At 38.1% G+C, this 15,722-nt stretch overlaps 1 protein-coding gene across 1 annotated transcript in view; it reads right to left on the reverse strand.

Moving 5' to 3' along the window:
- ACAD10 (acyl-CoA dehydrogenase family member 10) overlaps positions 1-15,722 on the reverse strand; it is a 1,588,826-nt gene that overhangs the window by 392,046 nt on the left and 1,181,058 nt on the right. The window contains exon 17 of the mRNA XM_044068620.1: positions 6,103-6,261. Within this exon, the coding sequence (XP_043924555.1) occupies positions 6,103-6,261 (159 nt within the window). The remainder of the gene's footprint in view (positions 1-6,102; positions 6,262-15,722) is intronic.

The following is a 15,722-nucleotide window of genomic DNA, read 5'->3' on the forward strand; positions in this document are numbered from 1 at the left end:
AGCCCAAAAATAATGGGAGGACAAAGCCCCCAAAATAGGGGCAAATTTTAAATACTGTTTTTATAATCTTATAAAGTGCTAGAATAAAAGGCCTTGTGATACCATACATTTTCTGAAGGATATATAGTCTGAAACACAAATTCCTGTCATTATTTAGTGAATTCAGTCCTCACTAATTTGCCACCAAAATCCAGAAAAATCACAAATGTTATGAGGTACAGACCAAAAATATGATGCAAAAATCTGGACATTCTGAGAAAATATGGACAGTTGAGAGGTATGACTCACTCCTCATCTTCCTCCTGAACATTATTCTACATACATTGTTCCCACAATTTGCATTTAATTCTATTTTCTCCTGCTCATTTCTAAAGACACCTCTTCTAGCTCTTTTATTTCTTTTATAGCATTCAATACTTCATATACATTTGGTTTAGACTTTGATTTCCGTTTTCCAGTAACTGCTTTTTTGGTATAATCAAACTTGATAAAGCTTTACTATGTTTATTCAATTCAGATTCTGTGTCCCAGCTCAAGAAAATCATATCCTCCTAGGTTGTTAGCCAGTTGTTCACCCAATATTTCTGACAGCGTACTCAGTAGGGAATTTTTAAAAATCTGCCAACTCAATGCACTCCCAAACAACATATTCCATCACCTCTTTCTTCCCCATCACATCTCCAACATTTGCTATCTATCTGAGGAAAAATTCTTTGAAGTCGCTTGGGGAATCAAAATACCTGTGCAAAACCTTCTAAGCAAATATCCTTAACCTTTTGGATTTTGTTGCACACTTAGAAGCCATACATACCTCCTCTGATCAATCTCTTGTAAATTGCTTTTTAAAGTCCCTCTTCCCAATCTTTTCTAACCTCCTCTAATTGATTCTTATAGTTAACAAGCAATATTTATATGCCCTACTAATTATTCCTTTTTTAACAGCAGCTTCTGCTCTGGATTCCACTACAGTCATGGTTTAGTATTGAAATGGGCCTTTCTGAAGCTGGATCTGATGGATCTTTACCCTCTTTAGGTATTACAGCTACCACTGCTTTCTTCCTGGATGATGGTACTTCTTCTCCTCTTAAAATACTGTTAAACAAAACCTTTCAGATCTTCATCATTTTTCCCCCTTCTATCTTCAAAACTCCCATAGGAATGCCATCTACAATTTCTGTAGATTGGTTATACATCACCACTTTATCTCATCTTCTCGTATTCCAAATGTTAGTAATTGAGTCATATATAGCTCTAACCTTGGCATATTTAATTCTTCCATAAACATTTCTATTTGTACCTTTTCTTGATGTCCATATTTCCCTGCTTTATATAAACTTTCATAGAATTTCCTAAATATTTCAAATACATCTACAGGATCTCTTGTTACCTTCCTTGTTGTAGGCTCCCTGAGCTTGGAGACCGTCCTTTCTACTTTCTGTTGCCTTAGTCATAGGCCTAAAAGTTTTTGTGCTCTGGAGTTATCAAGAAACAATTGCTTAACAGCAATCTTTCTAAACTCATGCATATTATTGAGGTAATCCCTTATTTTTCTGTTTAGCATTCTACAGTTGGTCCTCTTCTTGTTCTTTGAGATTCTCACTATTTTGCAACACTTTAACATTAGTCAGTCCCTATAAAGAATTCTTGTTACTTCTTACCCATATCTCCCTTTCTTTTTTTTTCTCCCTATTTTTAAACTCCACTTTAATTTTATCTATGGACTACAATGGATTCTGGTGTGGCAGCTAAGGATATGTGGAAGAGACTAAAATGATAACACAAAAACTCAGAATATAGAGGCTTTGTTATACGGATATGTATAATAAGATGCAAGCAGTTAAAATGCTTTTAGTCCCTTTAGTCTTATACACAGGTCAGGCATATTTTTTTACCCAGAGGAGAAGTTGTGGATAGCAATTAATAAAGAGCTGAAGGACTTCATCTGGGATGGGAAGACGGCAAGAGTCAAGTGAGATAAGCCAATTCTTCCAGTAGAACAGGGCGGATTGGGTTTACTCAATTTGAAGGGATATTTCAGAGCTACACAGTTAAGACTCCTATACATAGTACAAGCAGGAAACTATATTTCAAAGTGGAAAGGAATATTGATGAAACAGGAGGGAAGCTCAAGAAACAAGGAAAGACTGGGATTTTGGATGCAGACCTTTAAGGAGATAACAATAATCATACAGAATATTATATCCATAAAGTAGCAGAAAGTATTCTAAGAACAAAGCCAACATTGGATTGGAGAAAGGAGATTTTGCTGATAGGGATGACTCCAATTAGGGATATAGACTATAGGCAAGAGGGGGCTGGAATTTATTGGAGAAAACTGGAACTTAGGGATATAGACTATAGGCAAGAGGGGCTGGAATTTATTGGAGAAAACTGGCAAAGGAACCAAGGTATTGGGAGCAAATAACTAGAGAGGGAATGATGACAGAATGGGAAGATGCCAAGAATGTATTTGGACTGCAGGTTAGAGACTGCATTCCCTATCAGGGATTGATATTAGAGTATAGGCAAAGAGAAAGAAATAGGGGTGTCCTAAATGAAAGAGCACCACTGGTAGAGCTTTTAGTACATTCTAGAACAGAAGCTTCCATTAAAAAAAGAATAATTAGTACAGCATATAGAGTATTATATGATAACAATAATAATCAGTCGATGGAGGTTAGAAAGGATTGGAAGAGAGACTGGATAAGCAATTTACAAAGAAATAATGGGAGGATATATGTAGGTCTCCCAAATATGCAATAAAATCTAGAATATTTAGGATTTTTGCCTGGAAATGTTTGTATAGATATTTCTATACCCAAAGTCTGCTTTTTTTTTTTCCTCAGGCAGACAGCAAATGTTGGAGGTGTGACAGGGATGAAACAGGTAACTGAGGACATATTTTCAGGAGTGCAGTGAATTGGTAGACTTTAAGGATTCCCTGTGGGATGCACTGTCAGAGATGCAGGGTGAGCAGATTGGTCTGACAGGAGAGATGATTTTTCTGAGCTATGATAGAGAATTGGAATTGCCTAGGCATGGTAAGGCCTTGCTGCGTCTAATAATGGTGGCTGCCAAAAAAGCAATTACTAGAAAATGGCAATCAAAATCTAAACCAACTATACTAGTAGTAGTGACTATAGTAACAGAGATAAAGCAATTGGAAATGAGAGCTTTAGAAAAGGGTAGGAGCAAACTACACAGGAAAAATGGAAACTGTGGAAACATTGCATACAAGGGAGGAATGAGGTTTAAATTGCGGGAGGAATTAAATGAGCTATGTAATGTTTGACTGAAAATGACTGGGTAGATTACAGCTGATGTATAATGTTTGCAACTGTGAGTGTGTCAGTATGGTTTGTGATGTAAAATGCTTGCAACTAGCACTGTGTTGGTGTGGTTTATTGTCATTTGTATAAATGTATGACTGCCTGTGTAGTAAGTGACGGTTTAAATAAGGATGTTTCTTGTTTAAAAAAAAGGGAGGAATTGAATAACTTATGTAACATTGCTTAGGTTATATGATATATAGCAATATAGTGAAGTAAAATGTTTGTTATGTTAATTATGGTGTGATTACTTTTACATGAATGTAAATGTCCCTATGTCACAAGTTATAATTCAATAAAGGTGTTTGGAAAAGAAATTGTTACTAAATCAAGCTAAGTGCCTTAATCCAGTCATTCCTCCACAGAAGAATGAGAAAAAGCACATTAATATTTATTTTGCCATGTTCTTTTTACCAGACTTTTTTTTTACATTGCAGAGTGAAGAAGGGCGAAGGAAAAAAAAAACAGGCACACCTGTTTACAACAGCATCCCATTACACTTAAAACAACTGAGAAAACTACTTTATACATGCACAAAAAATGATACAATATAAAAATAGTAGTATTAATAAAAAATGTTGTTTCACTTGCAGTTAACTTTCCCCTCCACTAAGTATTTTTCCGAACATTAATGACATGACCTAGCCTAAAAAGTCCAGTATTTCCAAATTTTCTTTTTCTGTCATATTTCACAAATAAAATTATTGCTTTGTAATCCCACATTTATCAATTTCCAAGTTGCTGGTTTTATTCTTGTTCATCTTCATCTCCCATATCCTGTCTCTGCTTAATTTTCAACATACTCTTGACTCCTCCAGCCATCTCCCACACTCCCTTCTCTGCCCTCAAGCACCCCCCAGCGAAACACTGAAAAAGGCTTCACTGGCACAGTCACTCTTTGGCCTTTACTACCTGAACAAGAATCAGAATCTCCACAGCCCACCCCCTCCCAGACAACCCCTACACTTCCTCCCTAGCATGCACTTCATCAAAAAAGGATCTTGTCTGTCCAGGGAAGAACACACCGAAGACAGTTATTCACAGCAGCTTGAATCCCATGCCTGCCTATTGACACTCCCTGAACAGTGGAACAAATATTCTCCTCTTCCGCCTAGTGCACAATGAGCAATCATTCTCCACAAACACTCTGCTTCCCCCACTTTTAGTACTCTGTCATTCTGCCACAGTTTTGTCAGAATCAACTCCTGCTGCTAATAGCATCACATCTCCACCATTAAAGGTCTAGGCTGCCCTCTCACAGCCAGGTTCAGAGTATACACACAACACACGTCCATCCCCAACCAACAACTCCTGCTGTGGAACACCAGTCCAGCCGCCCATGTGTGCTTTCACAAAACCAATAAAGTCTGTTCCCTCCAGCCTCTCTGGCACAGCCAAAAATCTCAGGCTCTACCCAATTGCTTTCTCAACTCCACCATCTTTTGAAACAACAACTCTTGAGCAGTTTAACATTCAGCCAGCCTCCTCCTCACCTCGACCCCTGAGTCCCGCAGCCCCATCACCCCATCTGAACACCTGACCAAGGCCTCCTCCATTTTCTCCAGCCCCTCCCCTTCCCGAGTTGACATATTCCATCAGTGTCCAGCCTATCCCAACCAGGTCCATGTGCAGTTGTCCCACACCCCTCTCTAAGTCACTGGAATTCAGGTCTGGAGCTCACACCACCCCCTGTTGAACAGCTGCAGCACTCTCCCAGTCCATGCACCCTCCCCACCTCCTTCAGCTGATTTCCCCTGGTCCCCTGTGTCCCTCCCCTCCTGGCATCCAGGCAGTGCACCCACCAACCAGCCACTGAAATCCACAGAGAAACACAAAAGTCCACCGGCCCTCTTTGTTGAGTCTCTTTTTTCACACTGGGAGAGCTAGGACTGCTTCAATGTGCAGCCATCTTGGAAGTCTGTCTATAGTCTGATATTAATACCTGGCAGGGAAGGCAGTTTCTAGCTTGCAGTCCAAATGTCTTCTTGACCTCATCCCATTCCATTAGCTTTCCCTCTCTACTCATTTGCTCCCACTATCTTAGATTATTTGCTAGTTCTCTCCAGCAAATTCCAGCCCTCTCTCTTGCCTATTTTCTGTACCCCTACTTGAAGTCATCCCTATTGGCAAAATCCCCTTTCTCCATTCTCATGTTTGCTAAGTTCATGGAATACTTTCTGCTACTTTATAAATATAATATTCCATATGGTTACTATTTCCCTTTAGGATGTGCATCCAAAAATCTCATTCTCTTTATTTCTTGACCTTTCCCCCTGCTTCATCATCATTCCTTTCCATTTTGAATTACAACCTTCTGCTTGTGTTATGTATATTAATCTTAACTGCATAGCTCTAAAATATCCCTTCAAATTATGTAATTCTAAGCAACTTTGTTCTAACAGAAGGATCAACTCATCCGACTTGACCATTGCCCTCTTCCCCTCCCAGATATATTCCTTCAACTCTTTATAAATTGTCAACAGCTTCACTAGTTGATAAAAATATGCCTGACCCATCTATAAAATTAAAGGGACTAAAAACATTATCAGTGTTTGTTTCTTACTATCCACATCCATAAAAAAGAGCTTCCACTTTCTCAGTTTTTGTATTTTCTTTTTAGTCTCTTCTAACAAATCCTTAGCTTCCATATCAGAAGACTTTTTAATCCATATTTATCATGTCCCAATAAATATGGGTATGGCTGAACCAAAATGTTAAAATAATGAGCTTTCTTTATAAATTGCTTATTTACTTGAAATAAGACTATTCTTACCTGGAGGATCTTCTAAACCATAGACAGTGAGTGGTCTGATGACCTTTACCCCTGGTGTATCCATGGGAACAAGGATCATAGCATGCTGACTGTGTCGTGGAGCCTTGGGATCAGTCTTTCCCATGAATATACAAATTTTGCAGCGAGGATCCAAAGCACCTGTAAGAAGAGGAAACATGAAACATGGTCACACTATATCAGAAGGCTGCCATTTAAAGGCACTAGCACTAATCAACTTGCAAGAAAAAATGTGAAGACAAAAACAGACAAAATAAAGTGAAACATAACTAACTGATGCAACTCTGGAAGACAGAAAGAGGTGCCATGGCATAAATCTACAATCCCCTCACAATAGTAAATGGAAGCAGGGATGAAGTTGCTTTCCACAGAGAAAAATTTTAGGACTAAGGCATGAAACTAGAGAGGTCAATCTGAACAGAAATTAAGTAGATATTTATTTACCAAGATGGGTGAAAATCTGTGTGACTAAAGGAGGCCAAAAATTAAAGGGTTAAAAATGAATGGGAACTAGGGAAAGGGAGCTATCAAAATGATGGTGGAAGTGTTAACCAAAGCACACTAGGCAGAAAGTATATGGATAAGCTGTCAGCTAAATGATGGTTTTCTGCCAGCGTGCTGCATTTTTTCATTAGATACTGATCTGTAAGTTTAGAAAAAAACATAGAATCCATGGTTAAGCCTTTTGTGAAGTATTCTCCATAATACCGAATCCACTGATAAATAAGCCTTTTGATAATATTCCCACCAACATACACTGAGATACTAGGAGCTTGAATTAAACCACATATAGAGAAAGAGGATGAAGCATGCATAGGGATCTCAGATGTGCCTAGAAATAGAATCAATGGATTTTGCAAATACTGGCTTAACCCTAGCCTCTTATTCTGGCTAAGAAATTGAAACTGGAGGGCTAAGAGGTCCTTATTCCTCTCCAAAACCAGTACATTCAAATGTTACCTGTCTGCATATCCCAAGAACTCCTCACTAAAATGTTAATCTTTTAACCTACACTGTTGCATTCTTTAGAATCTCCCTCTACTATTCTTGTCAAACTACTTAGCAGAGCACGAGACTGTCTATGCAGAGAAACATACTGCCACCATTTTGGGAAGATTTTTTTTATCTTAGGACGACAGTAATTCATTCTGCAGAGGTCTCATCTTCTACTTATGCTAGACAAACAGTCTCATCCTCTGAACCACTGGAAAATCTTGAAAAAAAAGGAAAACAAATAACTCTGGGGTGTAAGAGAGCACATTTCTTAACTCCTTTACTCAAGAATTCTCAACAAAGCCAAAAATAATGGAGGAACAATAACTCAAAAATATTACTTGAATTCATTTAAAAAGTTAATAAAACTAATTTTGCATCAACATGCATTTTTTGAATAAGTCTGAACTCTAACGTATGGCATTACTGACCGATTGTAATTATCACTACTTTACCAGAAAAGCAAACATTTTATAAGGGACAGGGTAAAAAGATGCAGGAAAATCCGGGACACTCTTCTCTGCAAAAAATCAAGGATAGTTGAGAGGTACAGGACAGAAAGAGAGAAACAAAGACTCACTACTAAGTAAATCATTGCTTATTTGCATAATTAAATGATTAATACACATCACGCCTTGTGGTGATGCCAAGAACATCCATGTCATTAAACAAAACAGGTACACTGAAAAGGCTTTTTACAGAATAGGGTGACACTCTTCCCCTGAAAATTTGCATTCTTTAGGATTTCCCTTCACTATTCTTATCAGACTACTTAGCAGAGCACTAAACTGTCTTTGCAGATTACAGAGTATTTAAAACACCATTCTGTGTAGCATAATTGTCTCATATATTACAGTATCATTAAGTCCCATGAACAATACTTACTAGTATTATGTACCTAATTAATATTCAAAATTAAAAATGTGAGTGCTGATTATAAATCAAGCAATGCTCACAGAAACAAATTCATCACAAACTCCAAAAAATGTGGATAAAATTGCTGCCACCATAGAGAAATTAAACACTGAATATTGCAAATACAGCAGAAAAAAGATAAAACAACTATCACGTATGGTCACACACACTGGCGAAAAACTTACTCAAGAGACCTACAAGGTATATGGTTATGGTTTGATAGCAACACTGCTGCAATAGAATGAGAAACTTCAACTTTGACAGAGTAAAGAATAACAAGGCCATATGGAATTCTGTTAACATGCTGATTTACTTTAGACACAATCCCAGCCATCCTCTGCAAAGACCATAAGCAAGACTGACATATGTCTACATCCCTTTAAAAATCAGTTATTTAAGGTATCCACATTTATAAAAATAATGATACATGGAAAACAATTTGTGGTCAGCAATGAGCTCCTCACCTGCTTAGACAGACTATCCTACGTTTCTTGCAAGCTACTTCAGGAAACTCACATCAGAGGGAGAAGGCAGAAAGAAATATAGCACTTAAATGCAGTGAAGTTATTTAAAGTAAACCATTTCTTTTTTAAGTAACAAAATCAAGGTAAAACATTTCTTTTTGTAAGTAATATTGTATAAATGCAGTAAAACAGTTCTAGGTATGGGTAATGTAGGTTACCCACAGCTGGCTTTATCTGGTCACTCAAGTCTTGTCCTTGTGACCAACCACCACAAGCTAAGTGTAAACCTTGTATTATCCACACTCAAACATGACTTGATGCTTAAATAAACCGCCTTGCAAAGCAACCTTCTGTTAAGACCCTTGGGGTCTCTATTAAGGTCAATAATGAATGAATGAATGAAAGTTTAAGACCAACCAAAAACTAATGTATCAATGCCAGATGAAATATAGGGTTTTCTTCCAATGCAGAAGGCACAGACAAATAAACTCAAGTCTCAGGTGACCAGAGTTTGATTAGTGGTTCAGGCACTGGCAAGAGAAGATAGGTGTGCCTAAGAGATACAGGGATGCAATGTGCATCCTGGAGTCCAGCTTTTGGCACACTGAGCCCCAGTTTAGTGGTAGCCTTCAACACTGTGTATATGGAAGTACAAACTCGAAATGGGAAGGTGCAGTGGGACCCCCTCCTTGACAGAGGTAGCCTATCCTCCTACTTAGTAGGTAGTGTTAAGGCTACAGAAAATGCCTTCATTTGCCAGGATGTTAGTGAAGGCACACAAGTAACTGTTATGGCTGCCTGCTGGTGGAGCAACCATACAAGCCAGCCATCATGCAGGCAACCGTCATGGCTGCTATCTTGATAACTCCACTAGACTGCTCTAGTACAGTATGGTGCCAAGATATTAGCTCTTCATATGAAAGAAAGAATGGGCTGAGTCTGATTGGGGATGGCTTGATAGGCAGTAGGCATACAGGGCAAAAATGACATAAAAATACAGGGTTAGTTCACAGACAGGAAGAAAGGACTGCTGCCTTTGTTGTTTAGGTGTACACACTTGGTTATTTATTTATTTTTTTTTGTAAATGACCAAGTTACAACTCTGTCCTGTAGTCAGCATGTGGGTAAAGACTTGCATCTCATTTCATCCAGTCACTATTCATATTCAGTTTCATACACTTTAACATGACAGTAGTCTTTATCATGTCCCTCAACATCTCCTCTACCAACAGAATTTCCAGACAGGTGCACAATGATCAACAGGATGATTAAAGCTCTTCCAGTATAAAAACAGAAACACTGAAAAACAACCACCAAAAGCGTGCATACCACCAGGGACATCAACTCCTTAACACTCCTTTAGTGTGTCAACTCCTTGTCTCTCCCTTAGCATAAGACAGTTCTCCCCCCACATTTTAGTAGCTTCTTTCCCCTTTTTCCCAGTAATCTCAATAGCTTTACATATTCAGCATAGACTTTTGTTACTTAACATCTATAACAATTCTGTAAAATCCAACCTAAACTTTGCCTGTAATAAGTATCTAACTAAATTCTTGCAAACCCAAGAGGCTATGGTCAGGTCGGCTAAAGAGAAGCAATCTAGTTCTAGGGAGTCTGATACCTAGCTCTGCTGCAAATATTTTTGTTTTCCTGCAGCCTGTTTCCCCACCCAGTTCTGTCTGCTCATGCCACTCCCCTACCCTACACCCCCATTCCCACTCATCCCTACTCCCCTTACATTTATATCTATCCTAACCACACCCCCTAAATTAATCTGCCTATCAGCAACTCCTACTCACTATAATCCACGCCCACATCCCACCTATCTTTTAACCCCTCCACATATTACTATTACTATCCAATCACCACTCTCCCTTTCACACTCATACCACCTCCCCTACACATCACTAACTATCCTCTTACTCCAATACATAACTATTACTATCCCTAGCTCTACTTCATACCACCATGCTCCTTATAAATTCAATTACCATAATTTCCCTACTTTGTCTTCTCTTCCTAGTTTACCATGCTACTTCTTCCACACACACCAGATCATAAACCACTACTCTCCAACACTCCCATTTAATACTCACTACTACCAGTTGAACTTAACCATTCAGATCTCTCCACAGCTCTACAATAACTCTACCATGCTTTTCTTCACTTTCGGATATATCCACACCCACACCCCTCTAATCTCACTTCACAAATATCACAAACAGATATCCAAAGTCAGACTCTTTCTGCTTCGCTCTCTAACTCAAATTAAACTCCAGGCAGACATTCATCCCAAACGAGGGCCCAAACGTGCCTACGCACCCTGTCTACAATCTCCCCCCTCCACCACTCCAAACTCACCAAAGCAAAACTTCACAAATCCCCCACCCACACCCCTTCCAAAAAACAGCAACTCTGACCTACTCATTACTAATTTAAACCTCAGAAGCATTACAAAGCACATGAATTCTATGCTGTCCTGGCCCTCTACTCACTAGACATAGCTGTCATAACTGAGACCTGCCCAAAATTCCATATAAAAGATGAAGAAATTCTAATCAAAGGTTGTAGAATTTTTAGAAGTGATAGGTTAAACAAACAGGGAGGAGGTGTTGCTATCATGTTTAAAGATTCACTTAAACTAGTCAAACTAAATTGCACTCCCCCTGACCTCCCCAACTCCAAAATATTAACTACACATCTACAAAACAATTCCCACAAAACAATAATCATCATCAATACCTACTTACTCCTTGAAAACAACCTATCCATCATAGAAAACCTCCTCTGCTGGGCATCAACTAACTTCAACCAAGAAACAATAGCACTAGTTGACTTCAACCTAGACTGGGTTACATGCTCTTCTGATAACCCCTCCACCTTTATCAATCTCTACAATCTCGCTCAAACCATAAACTTTCCCACTTGCATCAATAAACATTCCAAAAGACAATCAATACTAGACTGGATACTAACACATAAGCCCAACATGGTTACCAAGCAGGCTGCCTTCCAGACTCACTTAGTGACCATTCCCCAACCTTTCTTCACAGGAAACAGATTCACACACCTAACATCATCATATTCAAAAACATCTGCAGCAATAAAAATGCTTCTCCCCCACTATAGTTAATTCACTGCTACAACAATGTAATTGGCCACCATTAAAATTCCTACAGTTAAACCTCGCTATACAATACTTTAACTCATCCCTCGACATATTAAATAACCTAGCTCCCATAAGGAAAATTCATACCAAAACCAAACAACTACCTTTGCTAACAAAAAGACACTAAACTACTTCTTAAACAAAGAGATAGGTCCTGGTCACTTTACCAAAATACCAAAAAAAAAAAAAAAAAGAAATCTTCACCTCAAATAAACAACCAAGAAATCAAGCCAAGAAACAAATCAACAATGTCCAAAAAGAATCATACAAACATGCCAACAAAAACAACAACTCCCCAAAAGTTTGGCAAAGTAATAATTATCTGCTAAAGCCTGGAAAACCCGCAACCCCAGCAGTATCTACCTACCAATAAAACCGCTGAGTGTTTAGAATCACAATTCAATACTCACTTTATCAATTCAATAACCTCCCTCTTAAGCAATAATTTTAACTCACCTCTAACAGTACCCACACCTCTACTGTATCTAACTCTAACTTATTCTCACACAAACTAGCTATTTCGAACAGCTCCTAACCAAATTAAAATCTTGTACGGTTGCAGCCAATCAACTCCTCAGTGAATTTCTAAAACTAGCTGTTACTTCCATTTCGTATCCTATATTTATACTAATCAATCGCTCTACTCAGAACAATACGTACCTCCTCTCTGGAAAATATCACATATCATCTCCCTACACAAGGCCAGCCCCTCTACAGACTTCTCAAACTACTGACCCACTGCCATTCTCTCCCCCCTACCTAAAATCTTAGAAAAATGCATTCATCTACAACTCCTTGACCACTTTCTTAAGAACAACCTCTTATCCAATTCTCAACATGGCTTCCGACCTAAGGATAGTACTAATACCACACAAGTTTCATTAACACTGTAAACCTCCTCAGAAATGAAGGTCAACTTGTCTCATCAGTTTTCCTCGATATATCCAAAGCTTTCAGTACAGTATCCCTCCAAATTCTTCTCAACAGACTAATTACATATAACTTCAGTACTACATCCCTGACTTGGTTTCACAGCTATCTTTCTAACTGATAGTCTACCAAATGGGATAAACTCGACTCCCTTCTACTCATCTCTGTTGGAGTCCCCCAAGGATCCATCATCGGACCTCTCCTCTTCATCATATTTACCAATAACCTCAGTACCACTCAACTAGCCTCTATCATTCAATACGCTGATGCTGCATCTCTTATCTGTTCTGCCTCCTCACCTCAGGAACTACAAGAAAAAACACAAAAGTTTTTCCAAAACACAGAAAACTACCTCACAGACAATCAAACTCATACACAACCCAAACAAAACTAAGCTAATGGTCTTCAATAATAAAAAAAGCATAAAATAACCAACCCCCTCTCATCATCTACTCCTCTATTGATACAAAAATTGAATCTGTCAATCAAACTAAGCTTCTAGGTGTAACAATAGACTGTCTAAAGTTTGATAAACATATATCACTAAAGTCCACATCAAACTTGGCTCACTTTAAAGGGCTAAACTATACCTAACAAACAATGCCAGCCTATACACAGCCAGATCCCATCTACTGTCCACCCTTCTCTATTGCTCCCAAATCTTTTCTAACCTGCACAAGTCCAATTTGAACAAGCTACAGACCTGATATAACAAAATAGCCAGGTTTCCCATTAACCTACCCCATAAATCTCATCATTGTTCCGCCCTTCACCAACTCAACTGGATTGAACTACCCAGCCTTTTATCTCTCAACCAGCTAACCATGCCTACAGTATCATCCATAAACCCTACAACTGCCCTGCTCTCATTGACCTAGTTCAATCTTATACAAACCTTAGGTCCCTTAGATCATCTGACAAATTAAATCTAAAGGCAACTAAATCCTATAACTACTACGGAGATGACTTCTACTCTAATAAAATAGCCAAAACATGGCGCTCACTACCGCAACACATCCTAAACAATCCAGTCACAAATTCAAACTACTCCTAAAAGAACACCTTACTAATCAGTGGCTATGCTCCTGCACAGTTCCAGGATAACTTTGTCAGCACGTTGTCTTTTACTCTAATCAAATGAATCTCTGTGTACATACCAACTTATACCCTCCTATGAGACCCCAAATTATTTTCTCTGCTTCTCTTCTTCTAGCCTATGCAAATAAAAAAAAAAAAAGGTTGTTTGTTCCTGTGATCAAGATTTGTATACCTGACTGTGTATTATGAACTAGCCTCCTTGTAACTTTTATTCAAATATTTTTGTATTTGTACACTTTATGCGACACTCTGTTGTATTTTTTCACTGTTGTTTTTATGTCAATTACTTGTTGGAGCTTTTCTCCCCAGGTGTCCACTGAAAATGGGCTCCTAGACCAGTCCGACAATAACCAGTAAACAAATGTAAATAAACAAATAAATAAGCAAGCCATTTATTTGGGTAAAATACAGTTACTGGTTAGTCACCATACTGCCTACATGTCAGTAAGCAAGCAAAAGTTAACTAGAAAAGGAGAAGAAAATAAAGTCTGGTGGGGAAGAGTCTTCCAGCTGCTCCTCAAAAAGTAGTTTGGGTTTCAGAATCGGTACAGCAGATGGCTTCCCAGGAATTTAGAGTAAAAAAATTAACTTCATTCAGAGATGTTTTAATTGAGACAAAGGAGAAATGCATACTGTAAAATGACAAAAGGCTGGAAAATAGAGAAGAAGCTTTAAGCAGCTATTCAGATACGTTGATAAAACTACAGAAATCAGAGGATGAAATGAAGGAAAAAATTGGCTAAATATGAGGATTCTCAAGAAGAACCGTTTCAAAAAAATATTAAACTAGAGCACAAAGAAAAAAAAACTGAGATTTTCTTCTGTATTAGATTAACTAGAAGGAACAGACTGCATTAACTTTATGCAATTACAAATACGCAAGTAGACTGGTATTCTAGAGCAAGATGTGTAACTGAAATGGCACTCCATGTCTGACCTTCAGATAGGTGACTAAAAGAAGCCAAGACTATAGTAGTAAAGATGCAGTCGTATCAGCAGAAGGCTCCTGAAGAAACAGGAGCAGAAGTGTGAAGTAGTATAAATTGAGGACGTCAAGAGTTCGTGGAAAATGATTACTCACTGTACACAAAGCAGAAGAGAAGCAAGTTTAACCCTGTAATCAGAGGATGTCAAGTGGTAGGTGAGAAATTCAAGTTGTTATATCCAGCTGTCTTCAGAATATTTTTTAGAGGGAGCAAGGAGATTTTTGGATGTAGAACAGGTGAAGGAGGAAAAATTTTCCCTGCAAACTTGAGCCAGCATGTTTAAAGGGGGATTGTACTTTTTATTCCTCTGGCAAAGGCACAGCCCATAGACAGAACTTGCCAGTAAAATATTTTCTATTCTTTCGAAGGAAACATTCGACTAATTCAAAAAAATCTCAGGAACTGACCAGAAATAACAGGAGTACCTGAATCAGAGACTACTTTTAGTTAGTCAAGATGAAGAAAAATTCCAACAAGAATGTGAAAGAGAAAACAAATGGATGAAATTTAAAGTGTCATTTCTATAATATGCAGTTTGGACATGAGAACTGTGCTTCTGTAAGAAGTGGAAAAGAAAAAGACTGGGAGTTTGTGGACAATTAAACTGGACGGAATATAATTCCTACTTTGTCATTAATATTTCAAAGGATAATACAGGAATCGAAGATGCTACTGTAAGTACGAAAGTTCTTATTTTCTTTGTGATATGTGTATATTAAATTTCTTGATGTTCATGTTACAGTATATGTACAGTATGCAGAGGTACTTTAAATATAAGGTGGTGAGGGGGTGTCTTATCAGTGATCAGTGACTGCTGTTAATGCTAGTGATGTTAAAGTAAAAACTTTTTTTATACTATAATGTATCTGGGATTCATAATGTAAAAAGATAAAGGCTAGATGCAGGCAGTATAACATTGCCAGCTTGGGCTGCTAATGGGAAGACGAAGTGAGAAGATCATAACTCCTGGTGTTATGCATACACTTAGAAGTTAACACTGAAATCATGTAAAATGACAGTTCTCTAGCATTTGAAATAAACTCTCAA

Source organism: Protopterus annectens, chromosome 4.part0 (assembly GCF_019279795.1).
Source record: "Protopterus annectens isolate FY-2018-M chromosome 4.part0, PAN1.0, whole genome shotgun sequence".
In the NCBI taxonomy this organism is placed as follows: domain Eukaryota; kingdom Metazoa; phylum Chordata; order Ceratodontiformes; family Protopteridae; genus Protopterus; species Protopterus annectens.